The 17609-nt window shown below is 38.5% G+C and overlaps 1 protein-coding gene across 1 annotated transcript in view; it reads right to left on the bottom strand.

Annotated features, from left to right (window-relative positions):
- Positions 1–12488, bottom strand: part of LOC138194741 (voltage-dependent calcium channel subunit alpha-2/delta-2-like) — a 39312-nt gene extending 26824 nt beyond the window's left edge. The window contains exons 1-2 of the mRNA XM_069143703.1: positions 12076–12488; positions 2915–2996 (exon numbers count right to left, since the gene is read on the bottom strand). Of these exons, the coding sequence (XP_068999804.1) occupies positions 2915–2996; positions 12076–12191 (198 nt within the window). The 5' untranslated portion in view covers positions 12192–12488. The remainder of the gene's footprint in view (positions 1–2914; positions 2997–12075) is intronic.
- Between the last annotated feature and the right edge of the window lie 5121 nt (positions 12489–17609).

Here is a 17609-nt window from a genome sequence, read left to right as displayed (position 1 = left end):
AATTGGATGAATTTCCAGGAAAATCAGTGAACATTCACATTTTCATATACATGCCAACATTTAGGTTTTAAAATACAGGAGGTCTTTATGTTGCGGGAGGGAGCGGTAGTTGTCATACAGTAGCATTTTGCCCATTGTCAGATGGTTGCTTTACATCTAGTTCTCTCCTACTGCGTTTAAATGTCGCCTCTATATATTAATACAGCCGAATTCAATAAAGCTGCTCTCATTTACATATTTTTCTGGTTTTATTGTCAGACAATGGGACGACTATGAAATGCACCACTTCGTCCTCTACTTTGGTATGAGGCCAAATTCCTACAAAACTAAAGACATTCCCATCAGCTACCTCTCTTCTTTGTGTTTTACGCTAATTAGCAAATGCAGGTATGACAGTAAAAATTGGGGGTGATGGAGGGCTATTTACTAGCCCTACCATTACATATAATCATATTAGGTTTGTTTGGGATTAAAAACAACTGAAAAAATGTAATTGCTTTAGGATTTAATCCAAAACCTGCGTGCCAGCATCAAGTGTCAGAAACCTGATGCCAAGTGGGCCTGCATCACCGACGCCCCCACAGTTATCTGCAAATGTAAAATCCTGGCCTTTTATTAGTGAAGGATTTGAAAATAACGTTTCATTTGAATTAAACCTTTTTTGCTCGATAAGAGAAGATTTCACTGAGCTCTCCCAAGCTAAGAAGAACAATTTCTTTAACAGATCCAGAGTGTGGAGGGATTAATGAGGATTGAATGAACAAGTGAGTCTCACATCAAGGCATTACTGCAGGCTGACCATCTGCTCAGCTGTGACACAAACAGAGAGGACACGTGCCGCTGCTCTCTGCTGAGGAAACGCCCCCACACATCCTCCCTGAGCAGGGCTCTTTTGGCCCCTATAGATGATCTTTGGTCTGTTTTTTTTTTTTTTGGCATTTGCCTTTTCAGGGACACTGCCTCCCAGTCACCTGTTACACTGAGGATGTGAAATAACCTTCAAAATATAATGGTAACAGTTTAATGGATTTGAAAATGAAATATAATCCAAAAACAGACCATGTCTGCATGCACACAAGAAGCCAGGTCACTGTGAACAATCAGAAGAAAATCATGCATTTAGTCAGCACATTAGACAAATCTAAAACCCTAACTGGACATTTGGTCGAAATGTTTTATTGGGTGGTTCAACTTTATAGTTTCTTTATAATGATCAATACTGTTTAATTCAGTTTAAGACTTTGGATTTATTTAATTTAGGGCTGCAACTATCGATTACTTTCATAATCGATTAATCTGCCTATTAGTTTGATTAATCAACAAGCTGTAAAGACAAGCTTCTCAAAACCTTCCTGTGCAGTGAAAGTTAATGGATTCTCACAACACTGAAAATGCACATTTAAAATTTGATTAACTCTAGTGCTATTCCACATTTCAAGTCTAATGTTATTCTACATTTTTCACAATGTCAACAAATCCCATAATAACAGTGACCTACTGTGAGCCACACTGTTACAGTATACTACGAGACATGTTCCTACATTAGTTTATTTTAAGTTGATCTCACATACACAGTTCATAAATCTTAACTACCACGTGAAATGCTGCTGATGGTGTGTTCATGAGCAACTTGGAAAGTTCCACCCTCAGAATGGAAGAAGATACCTGAATGCCTGTTGAGCTAGAAATATCCCTTAATGAAAGTCAGAGCTTTCTAAGAGCTCTGAGAAGAAGGTCTGGCTTCCTTTTACATGGCAATGTACAAATAAGATGAAAATAAGTTGAAATAGTGAGACTTGGTTAGCCTAGCCTACCTAGTTTCCTATAAGTGTTGAAATTTAACTATGTACGAAAAACAGGAACACATTAAAAAGTGTGTAAATGTTGTGTACAAGTAAAATTAACCTCCTGAGCTCAACTTTTTCTATTGTCACAGCAAAAATAGCACAGATTTCCTTTTGGCGGCCATGTTGCCCGTTTGTTATCATCGTGTGAACACTCTCCAGCGAGGAGGTGGGATGCTCCTAAATGGGAATTTTTCCAATTCTCAGCTGCCTGATTGCACAATAAGAGCCCTTGATAGGCTGGGTTGGGAAGTACTGACACATAAATTGAATATCACCAGCTTTATTCTTTGAAATTTCATTCGAAACACCTCTTTTGCTGTGCTGGAAAGAAAAAATGTAACTACAAACTTCAGAAACTGTTTGAAGTTGAGACCATGTGACATTGATATGGAAATAATTTTACAGGATATGACAGTTCAGAGATCAGACTACTGCAGAGAGCCATGAATCAGATTACTATAATGTATGTAACGTAAAAATACATCAGGCCGTGTATTTATTTCAGGAAAGTGAACAATTCCACTATTAGCACACTTCACAGGCATTACATGATCAGCTCACCAAAGGTCTGAATTAGTATTCATGAATGTAGGTGTTATTAAACTCATGACTTCATGAAGCATAATACTAGAAATTTTAGATTCTAAATCGAACAACTGTAGGCATGTGTTCAAGCATTTCTTTTGCTTTGCAGGAATCATACAATGTGTGCAAGACTGCTAATTATTGCAAACAATACACAAAAAGCCAGCAAAATTTGGCTACATCTAAAAAAAATAGAGCATACATCGTGAAAACTGATGAAGACAAAAGCGATTAGTGAGGGTTTTATGTCTGTCTTGGGAAAACTAAAACATTGTGTTATTGGCTATTCATGGCTTGGCAATCGGGTCCCAGAAAAATGAAGAAAAGTGGTTTCTAGGTGACAGGCTGTAATTGTTTTTGCACCTATTTAGCTTTAGTTCTTGAATTTATGGGATTACAGCACATTGACCTCTCTCCATGGTGTATTACTTATTGACTTTATGCAGCACTAAAATAAGTAAGGCTACAAACCGCACACTCACCCCTTTCAACTGCTGAGCTCCAGTGATGTGCTGAAAGACTCTGTCAATCTCCTGCTCGATACGCCGGGCCCAGTGCATTATCCTGTGGATAAACATCACAGGCTGACTGTCACACAAGTCAAAACAGAGGAAAAAGATTCATTTGTGTGTGTGTGTGTGTGTGTGTGTGTGTGTGTGTGTGTGTGTGTGTGTGCGCGTGTGTGTGTGCGTGCGTGCGTGTATTTCACTGAGGTAATCAATGATGTCACAACAAATATAGCCTTTACTTGTGCAAAGATTAGAACACATTATAAAAAAAAACATACTTCATTTTACAAAAACTAAAACACATGGATTCCTTCAAAATGACAGTTTTTCTTTGATCCTGGTATCACACTCAAGTGTGTAATGTACCCTTCAGTCCATTAAAAGACACCGTGTCAGTGTCACATTTTGCCTTGCCTCAGCGTGGAAAGTTTACACGCATGTATGACTAGCCTCGAAGAAGGAGGTCACGTGACAAAGGTCATGAGACAAAGTGAACAAAAATGCTAAAGTCTCTGCTGGTAGGGATGTTGTGGATGGTAGGACAGATCAAACCCAGGACTATCAATCAGGAAACTAGGGTTCGAGTTCGTTAGAAAGCAGCGTGAATTTCTTCAAGAAATATTTTCATAAAACTAACCACGTGGTGTTTCAAGCTGAGACGAGGCAAAGCGTGACACTGACATAGTATGCTGTAGTGGACCAACGGGTTTATTCCACGCTTTGTCGTGATACCAGGTGTCTTTTGGCTCTATGACAAATAGTCTATTGTTTCAAGGTGTACTAACTGAATGTACGCTTCCACATTGCAACGAACAACTAATGAGGTAACAATGACTCCATCATTTCCGGCGGAGGAGAACTTGACTAATAAGTAACTTGGTAACTTTAGGACAAAAACAAGGTGGTCATATCAGAAGATTTTACGCCTTTGTAAACTCAAATGTGCTGATTGACTGCCAACAGGAAGCAGTTCATTCATGGTTAAATATATTAGTAACTTTAGTGATGCTACATGATAAAGCTTTGTTGGCTTATCATCATAATTCTGTTGAGATATCTATAGAGCAAAGATAAATGAACAATTTGCTACATTATTATTATGTTTGTAAATAGCTAAAATGTACTGCCAAGAACACACAGCCAAGATGTCTTGACGAAACTAGATTTTCTCAAAATGCCCCCCAAACAGAGCAACTAATGAGCTGGGATAAACAGAACATCCACAGTGCCGTGCGTATTAGGAGTAACAACATCAGGGCAACAGGGAGTAGTTTACACCCGGCTCTACAGCCGAGTGATTTGATGTCTGAACACTACAACTTAAAAGTAAAAATGCTTTGATGGCAAGACAGTTTTCAAAACTTCAAAACAAATTCTGAGATTTTGTTTGATTTCCAAAGTCGGTCAGTTTATTTTGCCTGAAAAATATGTTTGAAAAGCTCAAATTTTGGGGATAAAATGTGGAACTCTAATAGGTTTTGATAAATATATGTTAAATTATGCAAACTAGGACTAATGTGTCTTAAGAAAAAAAGTCCTTTCCTAAGATACATGTTGTTTATCATAAAAAAAATTAAGCATGTATTACTTTCACCTTTGTTCCCAGAACTGCACATATCACACAAATATGACTTTATTTAGGTTCAAATGAGCACACACACACTGTGGGTATGTTTTATGCTTGTTAGAGGCACCACTTCAAGGTCAGGTGATTGTTTTGTTACTGTAAGAGAAATGTTCACGTAGCATCTAAACTGTCCCAGAAAATCACAAAGAAACAAATACAAAATAAAACAAACATTTAATTCCGTAGCTTCTGTTTGAAGAACATATACTCTGCACCCAGCTACTATGGACTGCATAATGGATACTCATCCCACAATTGCTATGGAAGTCTGTCTGCTTTACCCATTATGCTGACTGCTTGTTTGTCTTTAAAAGCCACTGAGGTGCTGTTATTGTGAAAACTGTAGAGATGCTTGCTTTCAAACAAAATTCCCAGTATGTCCATGATCAAATTCCTATTTATTATGCATGTTGATTTAGCTCACTACTTGCTGATCTTCGATCGGTGTCCGTTGTAACTGGAAACAATATTCCACAAAAGGCAAAACACAAAACAGTAAAAACTGAGGTATTGTCAGAAACCTGTATACCCCATACAAACCAGCAACCCCTGGAGTTGATCAATGTGGATCTTCTTTAGTACGACCTTTAAAGAAAGCGCAACTTGGTGGTTGGAGTAAACAACACAACTATATACAGTATACAAATAATAATAAAAAAAAATGTCCCTATTCAGCTCCACTTTTAAGTCTAATGAAAGTTCAACATGAAAGACCTTCATTCCTCTATGGGTGAACATGTGCTTTTCCTGCTGCTATTCTTTCATTGCTTTCGCTTTCCCACGCTGTCAAGTCACTCATTCATACTCTTACTGTCACCATACTTGACCAATGATCTGTCTGCCCGTGTTTTTTGAGTCAATCACTTTCTTGTCCCCGTTCTTTGTAATTCTGTCATTCTGTCTTTCCGACCTCCTGACATGCAACCCTCCTGCTCCATATCATCATCTCATCCATCTGGTTTTCCTGGGAGCTTCAACTGAAGTTTCCATTAATCATCTCTGCTCTTCTGTCACCCCAACCGGTCGAGGTAGATGACCACCGAGTTTTTCCTTCTAGGTGTTGCTCATGTGGGAACTGTTAAATTGTTGGGCCCTATCTCAAGCCCAGTGTTGTATTTTAGCGCAACACAAATAAAAATATGATTTCGGCGTATTCTTCTCCACCACCTCCAGCGTCTAGGCTCTGGGGGTCCTGTTTATTCTCCTACATCCATTTTGGGACATTACTCTATGAAGTAGCCTTTTATTGTCAGAGTCTAACAACCAAAAATGTATTAGGCTACATAATCATTTCTTGAATTAATTGTTATCCTCAGGTAATGATATCTCCTTTATTGAACTGATTTGGTTGATTTTGATGTTGAGCAAATCCCTTTGGAATTGCAACATAGTCACAAATCCACAACATTCACAGTACTGTACTGTAAATAAAATGTCTCAACAATATAACAATATTTGAATATTAGAAAACAAACGTGAGCTGTATATGTTACAAAGCTAGTAAAACACATTGGGTTGCAATGCATGAAAGTCAGCAGAAATATCAACAACAACAACAACAACAACCAGTCCTTTATTTCTATTCTATTTCTGCACTTCTTATATTGAGGATAAAAGATTCTAAATGGAATTTTTTTTAAAAAACAATCCCTGACCCAGAGCTATTAAACCATACATCATGCTTTTTCAAATGTCTCTGTGGAAGATTCTTTGATTAATGTAGCACACCATTCACCAGGTGACTTTGGATCTAACCTACATTATCACACTGACTTCACTCAACTTGTCATTTTACGAATAATGTTTCATTCAAATGAACCTTATAAATACAGCATAGTATGTGCTCTTCAGAAAGACTGTAGCTATAATCATATTCCAAGCTGCAACTTGGCCACAGCACACGAAATCCTACACAACCTATCAGAACAAAAGATGCATCCTGCAGAATGAGAATTAGTGTCTTTCATATTCATTGCATCAATGCCATGTTGAAGTGTATGCCATTAACCTCAAGGATATATAAATACTTAAAACAAAAAATGTGTTTTAAAAGACTATACACTGAAGTAAATAATATATAATAAGTTAAAAAATTCCCTGTATGTGTATATCCTGTCCTCAAGAGACCCTGAGGATGGATGCAGCTTAAAGAAAAATACACATCTCGTTCTGATTATCTGCCTTACTTTCCTGGTTCAGCCTTCATTCCTCAGCTGAACAGGTGATCCTGCGGTTCAATCTGGACAAATGGGCAAAAGAAAAGTTTGTGGGGACGAAACATTTGTTACCTAAGTTAGGTCAAACCAGGTAATAAATCTCAATGGCCAGAAAATCACCCGTAAGTGCACAGAGAGTCGATTCATTATCAGTCCCAGAAGAGTTACGAGACAACATCATAGATTAAAGTCTTGTTGGACTTGTTTCTACTATCAGACGAGCCACAAACCCACACTCAACTGTCCACAGATAGACACAGCTCTCGGGATGTTGCAAAGATTCCTTTTTTCTTTTGATTCAAGTTGAGCCGAAATAGATGATGTGTAATACCTTCAGACCTAATGATGAACAGCCAGGCCTGAGTATAGTGCAACACTTTTCACAATCCTCTTTTTCAAGTAAAAATGTGCTTCTGGGTTTCAGGAAAGTGCCAAGCTGGAGGAACAATGTGAAAACTAAGATGTAAGCCATTATTTTTTTTAACTCCAGCAACATCAAGACTGTCAGTCTAAGGCCCATCTAATAGATCATGGGATGCCTGACAAAGTGTCTTCACACAGCACAATTTAAAAGTGAAACTGTGTTCAGCTCCAGGCATTCGAGGCAGCTGCAGAAAAAAGTGAGGAGTGCTGTTCCCTCTCCATACTGACAACACTGAATGGAGCAGTAATCAGAAAAATGTGTCTTTTTTTTAATTTACCCTTTTAAAAATACATTCCAGTTGTAAATAGGAATAATTCTCTATTAAGTTTCCATAAGCCAATGTGTTACTGGGATTGCTGCAGTCCTCTAACCGAACCCGCACAGGCTGATCAAACGAAAAATGCTTATGAAAATGATAACAGAGCAGTTCCTTTTTGCAACACAGACATTTTTCCAAATATAAATCATAACATAGAACAATGGTGACTAAGCATCTTGTGATTTTCAAAAAAAAATTATTTGTCTGGTATCTAATGAAAAAAATATCCCTGATAAAAAAAAAACAAAAAAAACAATCTGACTCTGCATTCAGTTAATCTCTAATCAAATTAAATTTAGGACAAGGAGCAAATCCATAGACTAAAAGAGAAATGAGCTCACAGAGCACACATTCCTCACACAGAAATCCTTAATGACAATAAAATTAAATTGACCTTTATGATTTATCACCGATGGCTGTCCTGGTTTGTTTTTTCTTAAATCTGCCTATACGCTGTGTGATAACATTGATCCTGCAGGTTCATTACACGTCACATTCTACAATATGGGTCTCAATCTGTGACGGTGCAATATCAACGTTGAAGGAATGCTTCATTAACTGAAGTCATCCATCTGCAAAACAAAAGATTCTCTCAGCGTATTCAAAGGACTGAAGTCGACATGGTTGTTCGGTCACAAAATAATTTAAAAGGTACAAAGGTCTGTGTGACTACATCGGGTTTATTACAGGACTGTAGCTCTGAGAACTGCAGAGCAGCTTTAGCGGTGTGAGTCAGTGCAGCTGATGCACCGCGTAAAGTTTTTTCACAGTGCGCTCCATTTCCTTTCCTCTCGAGCCCTGTGGGACATCAGAAACTCTGTATAGCTGCTCTGCGATGAAGCTGCCGAACAGCAAAGCTACTCTGTTACCTGCGATACTCACACAGTCCTCTGAGGAAAGAGAGAGAAACACTATACACAATGTGACCCATATTCACTTACGGCATAGAGGGTGAGAGGTTGAGAGGGTGGAGCAACAGAACCGTAGGTGTTGTATGAGAAGCAGACAGAATCAATCTATCCATCTATCCGTCCATCTTTTGCAACATAGTTTTCATTTGCAACTAATTTGCATCCTGAAGCTGATATTATTGCATTTTACAAGAGAAAACACATATAATGATCATATTTAAAACTATTCACTGCCAATGCGAAATGTCCATGCCGAACTCGGCTGGGTTGAAGCACGAGATGAGCGGTGTTGTCAATATTTAACCAAAATCATGGGCTGATACAATTAGTTGGTTAATTGATTAGTCGATCAACAGAGCAATCAATAATCTTCGAATGCCAGCAGTTTCAGGATTTGCTGATCTTCTTTATTTTACTGTGAATGTCAAAATAATTCAACAGCTTGTGGAAGAAAAATAGATATATCTGGACAGTTTCCCTTGAACTTTGGGATTTTTTTTTTTTTTTTTAATATCTCAACGTGATCTTGACAAATATCTGATCCTGTGGTTCTCAAGCTGTTTTCACACCTTCTTTTGAAGACATTCATGTGTTCCCTTTTCTGTAAAACCAGTTTTCACTATCTAGATTACAACATTAGTTTAAACATGAATCGCATGTTTCCTGTCATGTGTTATCATGTGCCATGCAAATAAATGCAAGATGTTTGGCAAGCACAAAGACACACCAGTGACACAGAGCTCTACTACACAGTGACTATAAGAGAAAAAAAAAATGGTCTTCTATCGAAGATATTGGATTTCATCAGTTTTTCTTCCCTCTCTGTTATAACACCATGTGTGGCCTTGTGGTAGCAGAAGAACAAAGATCGTATTATTTACTAGTTGCCAAGTTAAAAAAAAAAAAAAAAGAATACTTAGCAACTAGCAATTTAGCAAAACAAACTCATCCAAAGTATCATTGTGCAAAACAGCCCCATTCAAAGTGTTAATCCATCTATTGTCTATATCCTGAACATCAGGAACAGTGAGGAGGGGTACACTCTGAACAGGTCGCCATCACAGGGCCAACACAGAAGGAAAACCACTCACAGTCACATTCAATCCTACGGCCAATTTAGAATCACGAGTTAACCCAGAAACCAGAATAGGCATAAAAAAAACAACATGCACGCTCCACACAGAAAGGTCCAGAACCTTCTTGCTGTGAGGCGACAATGCTAACCACTGCACTAAAGTGCCGCTCCCCATTCAAAGTATCATTTGTAGCATATATAGTATCAAGATATTATTAAAGTGTTGGAAAAATGTACCGACTTTACATACGGTTCGATCCATATCAATACATCAAAAGCCTGTACTATAATATATACAGTGCAGTAAAAAGTGCCGTATTTGCCTCTGAAATATATTGGAATAGATTATATAAACCAAAATGTGATGCTGTTAATAGAAAGAAAAGGATAACACTTAAGTAAAGAGAAAGTATCTCAAATTTGTACTTGAACACAATACTTGTACTTTCATGACTGTTGTTTCGTAAGAAAAAATGTTAACACTGGCAGCAATACTGGCATCAGAATACTGATATTTGTTTATTGTTCCCACATGAAACCAGTTCGTCCAGCTTCAGGAACATTCCCTGCTTTTATACGTTCACGGTTATGGGCTCTCTTCCCAGTTGGAGAACAACTTGATTAATCAATAAATGAACTAAATACTAGTAACAACATGAGGACAGCAGGATGCAACCTAGAGCCTCCAGTGTCCAAGATATCACACTTCTTGGATAAGAAAAAAAGTGTCTGTGAATCTAATATAGGCAGCAATCACATCTCCTCCGCAATGTACTTGGCAAAGCAAAGTAGTAGAATGGAATTCTTTGTATCTATCTATCTATCTATCTATCTATTCTGTCTGTCTGTCTGTCTGTCTGTCTGTCTGTCTGTCTGTCTGTATCTGTCTGTCTGCCTGTCTGTCTGTCTGTCTGTCTGCCTGCCTGCCTATCTATCTATCTGTCTGTCTGTCTGTCTGTCTGTCTGCCTATCTATCTGTCTGTCTGTCTGTCTGTCTGTGTGTGTATGTATGTATGTATGTATGTATGTATGTATGTATGTATGTATCTGTCTGTCTGTCTGCCTATCTATCTATCTATCTATCTATCTATCTATCTATCTATCTATCTATCTATCTATCTATCTATCTATCGGCAGGGACAGACAGAGTCAAGACAGAAAGGGTGGGAGTAGAGAGGGCGAAGTAAGAGAGGGAGAAGGGGTATAAATCCTCACTGCTGCAGTATTAATTCTTAATTGGAATGAGATGCTGTTCTTCAGCATAGTGATTCTGCTTCATTTAGCTTACATGAAGAGACCCAGGGCACAGGGCTATGTAGCTGTTTCAGAGCACTCAGCAGAAAAAATCAGCAAAAGAGGAGGAGGAGTAGCGAGCAGCAGCTATACCCTACTTGAAATAACCCAATTCATCATAAAACACACGCCCACACCTCCCTGATTTATAGACCCTCTTTTCTAATTGGTAAATACAGATACGGATCTCCAGTTGTGATTGGCCAGAAATCCTCCACCGTGTGCCCTGAAGATGAGTGGACCATCTGGCCTGTTCCTCCCTCCAGAGCAGCCTGATTGCTGAGCCTGGAGGTGGGCCCAGATAACTGTAGTCTCAAGTTAAGTGCCAGCTGTACTTAACAGCAATGGGTTAAAGGTTCCGAAAGAGGAGCTAAGCACGGGATTGATTAAAAAACATGGAAATGTTAGTTCTAATGTTGCCTTCAGCAAGAATGCACAGTAAAACCACACCTTTCTTCTTCTGTGCCATATAGTAGGTATAGTGGGCCTACTACTGCTAAGCATGAAGTACTATTACAGTACTGTTGACTTCATTGGCTGAAGGAAAGGCGAGAGTTTTAATGAAATTGTTTTTGCTGGCCAGTATGGAAAAATCTGGAGCACAAGAACAGCAGGGGAAACAGTGAAAAAACACATTTCCAGTTTTATGACTGCACACACTTAATGTTGCATGTCAAATAAAAACAACTCCCAACTATCTTACCTAATTAAAGCCATTGTCAACCTCACATATAGCCTAACCTTACTGGTATTTAGTTATAGAAAACATCTCAACATCCTTATTTTAAAAACATATCTCCCAGATTTAACTACAGTACAAAACATGAGTGTCATTTTAAAATGAATACACAAACATCTGATAGGAGGTAATAAGCAAGAGATTTAAAGCTTACTGTGCACAGAGAACCAAATAAATTCATCATATGGTAATAGGGAGGATAAATCATTGGCCAAATGCTACACATTCGAATTAATATTAATCCTAACTTGGTAAATACACACTTCTGAGGTCTTCTGATTGGCAGAAACAGAAATAAGACAGCTCTCCCAGGCAAATGGTCTGGATATCTGTCTTGTGTATGCCCAGTCACAGTGTGGACTACACCTTACAGAGCACTGATCTTTAAATAATGCGTTTAGATTGATGCAATCAGATTATGTAACAGGAGGAAATAAAATTGGGTAACTCTTGATAGCAGAGCTGAGTGGTCAAGCTCAAAGTTGTCTCCCATCGGGAGCCTGGCTCTGTTTTCAGTCGGGGTTACTTACGTGTATTGCTGGGGGAACGTGAGACCCGCTGCTCCAGGCCACGATGCGCTGAAAATCAAGATCATCTGGAGAGATACCAAGCAGACGATGCTGCAAGACCTTTCGCCTATCGCCATTTTCCATTAAAAATTCTCGTCACGGGGTTTCGGTGCGTGAATGAAGCGCTCCGGACCGTCTCCGGGGGCATATACCTCGCAAAGTGTGCACGTCCGACTCAGTTTTCCGAAGACTTCATGTCGGTTTATGTTGTCAAGTGGACGCGGAGGAGGCAGGCAATGGCCGTGGAGTCATCGCGGACGGTGGGAGATGCACTAATAATGCAGCTGCCAAGACACTGCAGAGTCTCCCCTCCTGCTCCCACACACATCACCGACACCACCGCCACAATCACACAGGCTGGCGCGTTCACGACAGCCCTCTCTCTCTTTCTCTCTCTCTCATCAGCAGCGCCGTGGATCCAGGCGCGTTCACGCTCACCAGGCAACAGAGGAGCTGAAGAAGAATCTAGTTCGGCTTTATTTATCTCTGCAAAGCCACGTGGGAGTTGTCATCGGCATGAATTTTTTTTTTTTTTTTTTTTTTTACAAGACTGACCGCAAGCTTGTCGGTAAGGACTCGTTTTGACCAGGGTGCAACACTGAAGGGTCCCTGAATGCAACAAAATGAAGACATCTTTGTATTCACTACCACAAACTGAGATTACCCACCGGGCCCCAAACCCAGCTCTGTTCACACATGGCTACAGATACAAAGTTGGAGACAGGTTTTGTTAATTTAATTAGTATATGTTAAATCCCGGTTTTATCCCTGAAATTACCACATTTACCACTGCACTGCACAGCCTGTCAGACACACCCAGCAAGTGATATCGCCCCACCTTTTTGGCCTTCAAAGCCATTTTTTCCCCCTCCAAACAAAACCTGTAGCTCAGAGAATGGACTTACTAACCTCATCTGTTATTTTATTTGGTTAACATTTTATGATAATGACTGTTTCGTGTTTGTTTTGAATGTCTGTAACTTGTAATAATGCATTAGATTCCAAATCCCAAAAGACAATGCAGCATTATTGAAGTAGCCTATGTTGAAGTTAAATTAGCCTGTACTTCATTAATTCAACAATTTGTTAGTGCTGACATATTGATTTGATCTTGTAGGCTATTATATATTTTGATATCTCTTTCATGTACAGAAAAAAATTATTCATCCAAGTTTTTTCAATAATAGGTTCTTTTAGGTTTTGATAGGTAGTCACAGAGCCCAATTAAAAGCAGTGGTTTCCTTTGAGTCATTTAATTCTGACTATCTGTCAATCAAATACAAAATAATCGATTATTTTCTTTTATGTAGGCTATGTTTTCCCTCATATTTCAGATACACAGCTTACCAAGGGCTATAGTCAAACTTCATTAAAATACAGTAAGCAATTTAAATGTTTGACAGCCGAATAACTCTGCTTTAAGAACATATAACCTCTATATTCATTGGTTGTTAATATCTTGTTTAGTGTTCTGGAAAATTGAGTTTGATTGCAACATTAGGAAACGGTTTCACTTCCCCAAGGCTGTGTCACCAACCATCTATGGAACCTTAAAACTACAAAAATTTGGGTATCAGATTGTTCAAAAACATAACTAAATATATTAAGAAAAATTATACCTATGTTATTGAAGTTATATCATTATAGTCATATAATATATAATAATATACGTTGTACTAGTTATATTATTGAAATGGGCTTTTATTAGCACTCAGTCAGCACCTGTGGTGTACATGTCTAGAAATCCTTCGATGTTTTTTTTTGTTGTTTTTTTTTAATCTCATTTAGTTTTGTTCTTTAAAATATTTTTCTATCTTGGCACATATTTAATTGTTTTATCTATTTTCCCACTCAGTATTTCCCTACATGTCAATCCAGGGAAACAAATTGTCCAAGGTTTGTAAATTTCCAGGCTCCAAGCCATCTGGTTTTGGTCATTACATTTCTACCACTCAAAGAAAATTGCCAGAGAAATCAATACAAAATACATAGCAATTGTTTTGTACACAGCCTCTTTTATGTCCAGCCTGTGTAGGTCAAGCTTCGAATACGCCTCAGAGCACTCGCAGGATCAATATAAGAGGCAGTCAACATTCAGCTGCATTTTAATCAGAACAGAATACCAATGACATCGTTGGTTTAAGATCACAACATCACTGTAATACACAATGGTTGTGATGTTCAAACACAGTGGTCTCTCTGCTGCGGAGGAACATCACAGAGCACGGAAATAAGTCTGGCAATGGTAGACCAATGGTAGAATGATGTAACACATACAGTACTGGCCAGGCATTTTAAGCATGCTCTATTTAAGCAAAAGGGATTTAGAAATGCTGGGAAATAAATGACAAACCATAAAATGTGTTGTAAGGCAGAAAATTAGTTGAAAAGCAGGTTTGTAGACATGATAATTAGAAGTATTTTTATTAACTGACTAAAAGTAAAGGAAAAAGACAAACCTTTTTTGATTCTTCTACATTTCACATTCATTTTCAAGTTGTTCAGAGATAGAGCATCTCTCCCAACTGTCAGCCCTTACAAACAACAACACATCAGCCACATCAGAACAGAAATTTTCTCACAATTAAATACCTTTAAAATCTTCCAATGGGGATCGTTATGGCTGTGCAGACTTCAGGGTTTTTCTGCTTTGCATTTTCAGACATTTTGCAGTTACTCAAAATAAAAGTTAGGTGAAATTCAATCATTAAAAGCAGTCCACCAGGACAACAAAATGTACTGAATACAGTATAGTGGCTGCAGAGCTGCAATCTCTAACATAAAAATGAATCCCCATTAGGGGGATAATCTTGTGGCCTTTACAAGAGGGTTTGACTGTAATTACCACCAGAGGACAGCTGTAGTTTGCACTGCAGGAGAGATGGCTGCCATTCAGCTGTAACATTCACACTATGTAGGCTGATGTTCCTTCATACACTGCAGCATCTGGGAGTATTAACCGCTTGGCTGGGAAGCAAAAAAAAAATCATAGTCCTGAGACTCAATACAGAGATGTTAAAAATGTGATCCTGAATGTGAAACTGAATCTGATTCTGGCTTCTGATCAAGGGAGCAAGACTAAGAAGAGAGCAACTGTCAAGCGATTTTTATTTCCAGAGAAATGAAATAAAATGTTCTGACATTGGCCTCAAAACAGAAAGACTTGTAGCTGCAATGTAACCGTATCATTTGGGCTGTACCGCATTCAATGCAAGCTTTCCTGAAATACTGCAACAGGCAGCTTGTCTTTGATAAACAGCACCTATGTTTGCCCACAGCCAAGCATTCAGATGCTCGACAGCTGACCCGACAGGATGACTGCACCTATTCTGCCCCCTCTGGGAGGAAGGATGTGGGTTCAGCTTTGTTCGCCTCCCTGACGGCCCCATGTTCTAATACTGCTGTCATGTCCTGGGGAGAAAGAAGACTAATTACTGACTGCAGTCTTCCTGCCAGTCCCCCTCGGAGAGCCACACACTGTTAATTGGACGACAACTCCAAAGAGAGCTGAACTGTAGATGAGACCGACCTTTACCTCATGTAAACAGCATTACAAATCAAGCTAAATTTTTAATATCTCATTTCCCTTATTGCACCTCCGTTTCACAACATCCTTGTTTTCAGATGTTTTCCATTTTATTTTTTACAAGTTAAGGCAAGTTCTGTTGCATGAATGTAAATAACCTTCTATTTAAGTAATCCACTACAAGAGACACTAACTGTAACTGTAAACCAGATTACATTTGTCTTGATAGATTTTAAAAGGCAGCAATTTGGGTTTCTTTTGCTGAATCATATAACATTTCTCATTCTAAAAAAATATTAGATATTTGACTGCAATTTTAAATATGACAACAATACTGAGACTTTACAGCAGCTCTGTGAAAGTGCACTTTGGCTCAGGAGTACTTTTAGCTCAGTAAACACATCTGCATACAAACATGTTCACAGTGACAGTGCAAAATGCAGATGCAGGTAATTGTGATTATCATCTTACATTGCATGTTAGCATGCTAATATTAGCTCATCAGCACTACCACAGAGTGCAGCTGAGGCTGATAGGAAAGTCTTTTGTATGTATTTGGTCATAAACCGAAAATAAATTGACAAATTAAAATTTGTAACCAATTTTTTTTTTTGTTTTAGTTCATCTTTATTTGCCCAGGAAAGGTTCTCTGTAAAAATCTCTTTTTAAAAAGAGTCCTCACCAAAACACGCAGCAGCACAAATATTACTGACCTGATGCTCACGATCACAAAATTCAGGAGGATCCATCCTTTAAAACAATTGAAAGTCTGATTTGAATTTCATGAGAATCCACAAGGGAAAATATCAGCACATAATCGGTATCAGATGATAAAGGCTTTGAAATGGAAAAGCATCGGCCTGAAATGACCATTTTTGATGATGTAACAGACTGATAAAATGCTTAAATGCTCGATTCTTGACTAAATAATTTAACACCTGGTGAGGGTGTTTGGTAAAGCGTCTCATTATCTCAAGTTTTAAAGATAGTGCAACAACATGACTACAATGTGTTATTTTCAAGTGTCCGAAACAGATCAGGGTTAGGCTGCTATTTCTATTTATTGTTACAATGAGAGCAACACCAAAGCCTGTTTAAGTTTAATCCTACAGTTTTGTTTTAAAGGAAATGTGCCATAGAAATTTGGGGGTTTGCATTATACCGAGTGTTCAATCCAAAAACGGTAACGGTGTGTAAGTCACCTTTAACCTTGTGATTAATAAGACCCAAGTAATGAGAGGACAGGAACTGTTTTGGTACAGAATGGAACATCAGTTGCTAGGGAAGTCTGGTCAATGTTATGTTAAGGTGAACAGAGGAAAACAACCCCATGTTTGGGGTTTAACATGGGATCTCAAAGGATAGATGCCAGAATATCACTGACCAGTCCCATCCAAAGAAAGTTAAATGCTTTAATGGATTCTTGGCAGATAAAAGGCATAATGATAATTTTACAACAGCAGAGACCTAATAATCTCTAAAATTAGGAACCAACCCTGCGGTCCTTGCAGCCTTGTCACCTGTGTGGCTAAAACAGTACGTCATAATGTTGTATTCCTTTAGGAAGTAAAGAGGCTTTGTGCACTTTGTGAAATACCTTAATCACTGTTAACAGCTGTTAGAAAGTGTCTTTGGTACATAAGACTTCAACTCTTTGGGGTGCATAGGCTGGACTCTTCGTCAGTCTTCTGAAACGCAGTACATAATGGTTATTTTGTGGTCCACTTTGAGATAAACTGAAGGCTGTACTGATGAATTCACTGTTTTACTGATGCATTTATGGTCAATTTCATTGCCTATCCTTGAAGCAGATGGTTGGTTGGAGGTTAAATGTCTTCGCTGTAGGCAGTCAGAAATTGAACACGGCTCCATAACACAGCTGTAACTCTGCTTCTCATTCAAAGGTCTCATCAGTGGTGGCATCAGACACAGATCTCTAACTTGTGCTCCAGAAAACAGGACCATGAAG

The sequence above is a fragment of the Embiotoca jacksoni genome, unplaced genomic scaffold, assembly GCF_022577435.1.
Source record: "Embiotoca jacksoni isolate LCO1_2020_lvr unplaced genomic scaffold, fEmbJac1.0.p SCAF_1, whole genome shotgun sequence".
Classification (NCBI taxonomy): domain Eukaryota; kingdom Metazoa; phylum Chordata; class Actinopteri; family Embiotocidae; genus Embiotoca; species Embiotoca jacksoni.
Note: the sequence above shows the minus strand (reverse complement) of the source record. Positions and strands in the feature narration are given on the sequence as shown.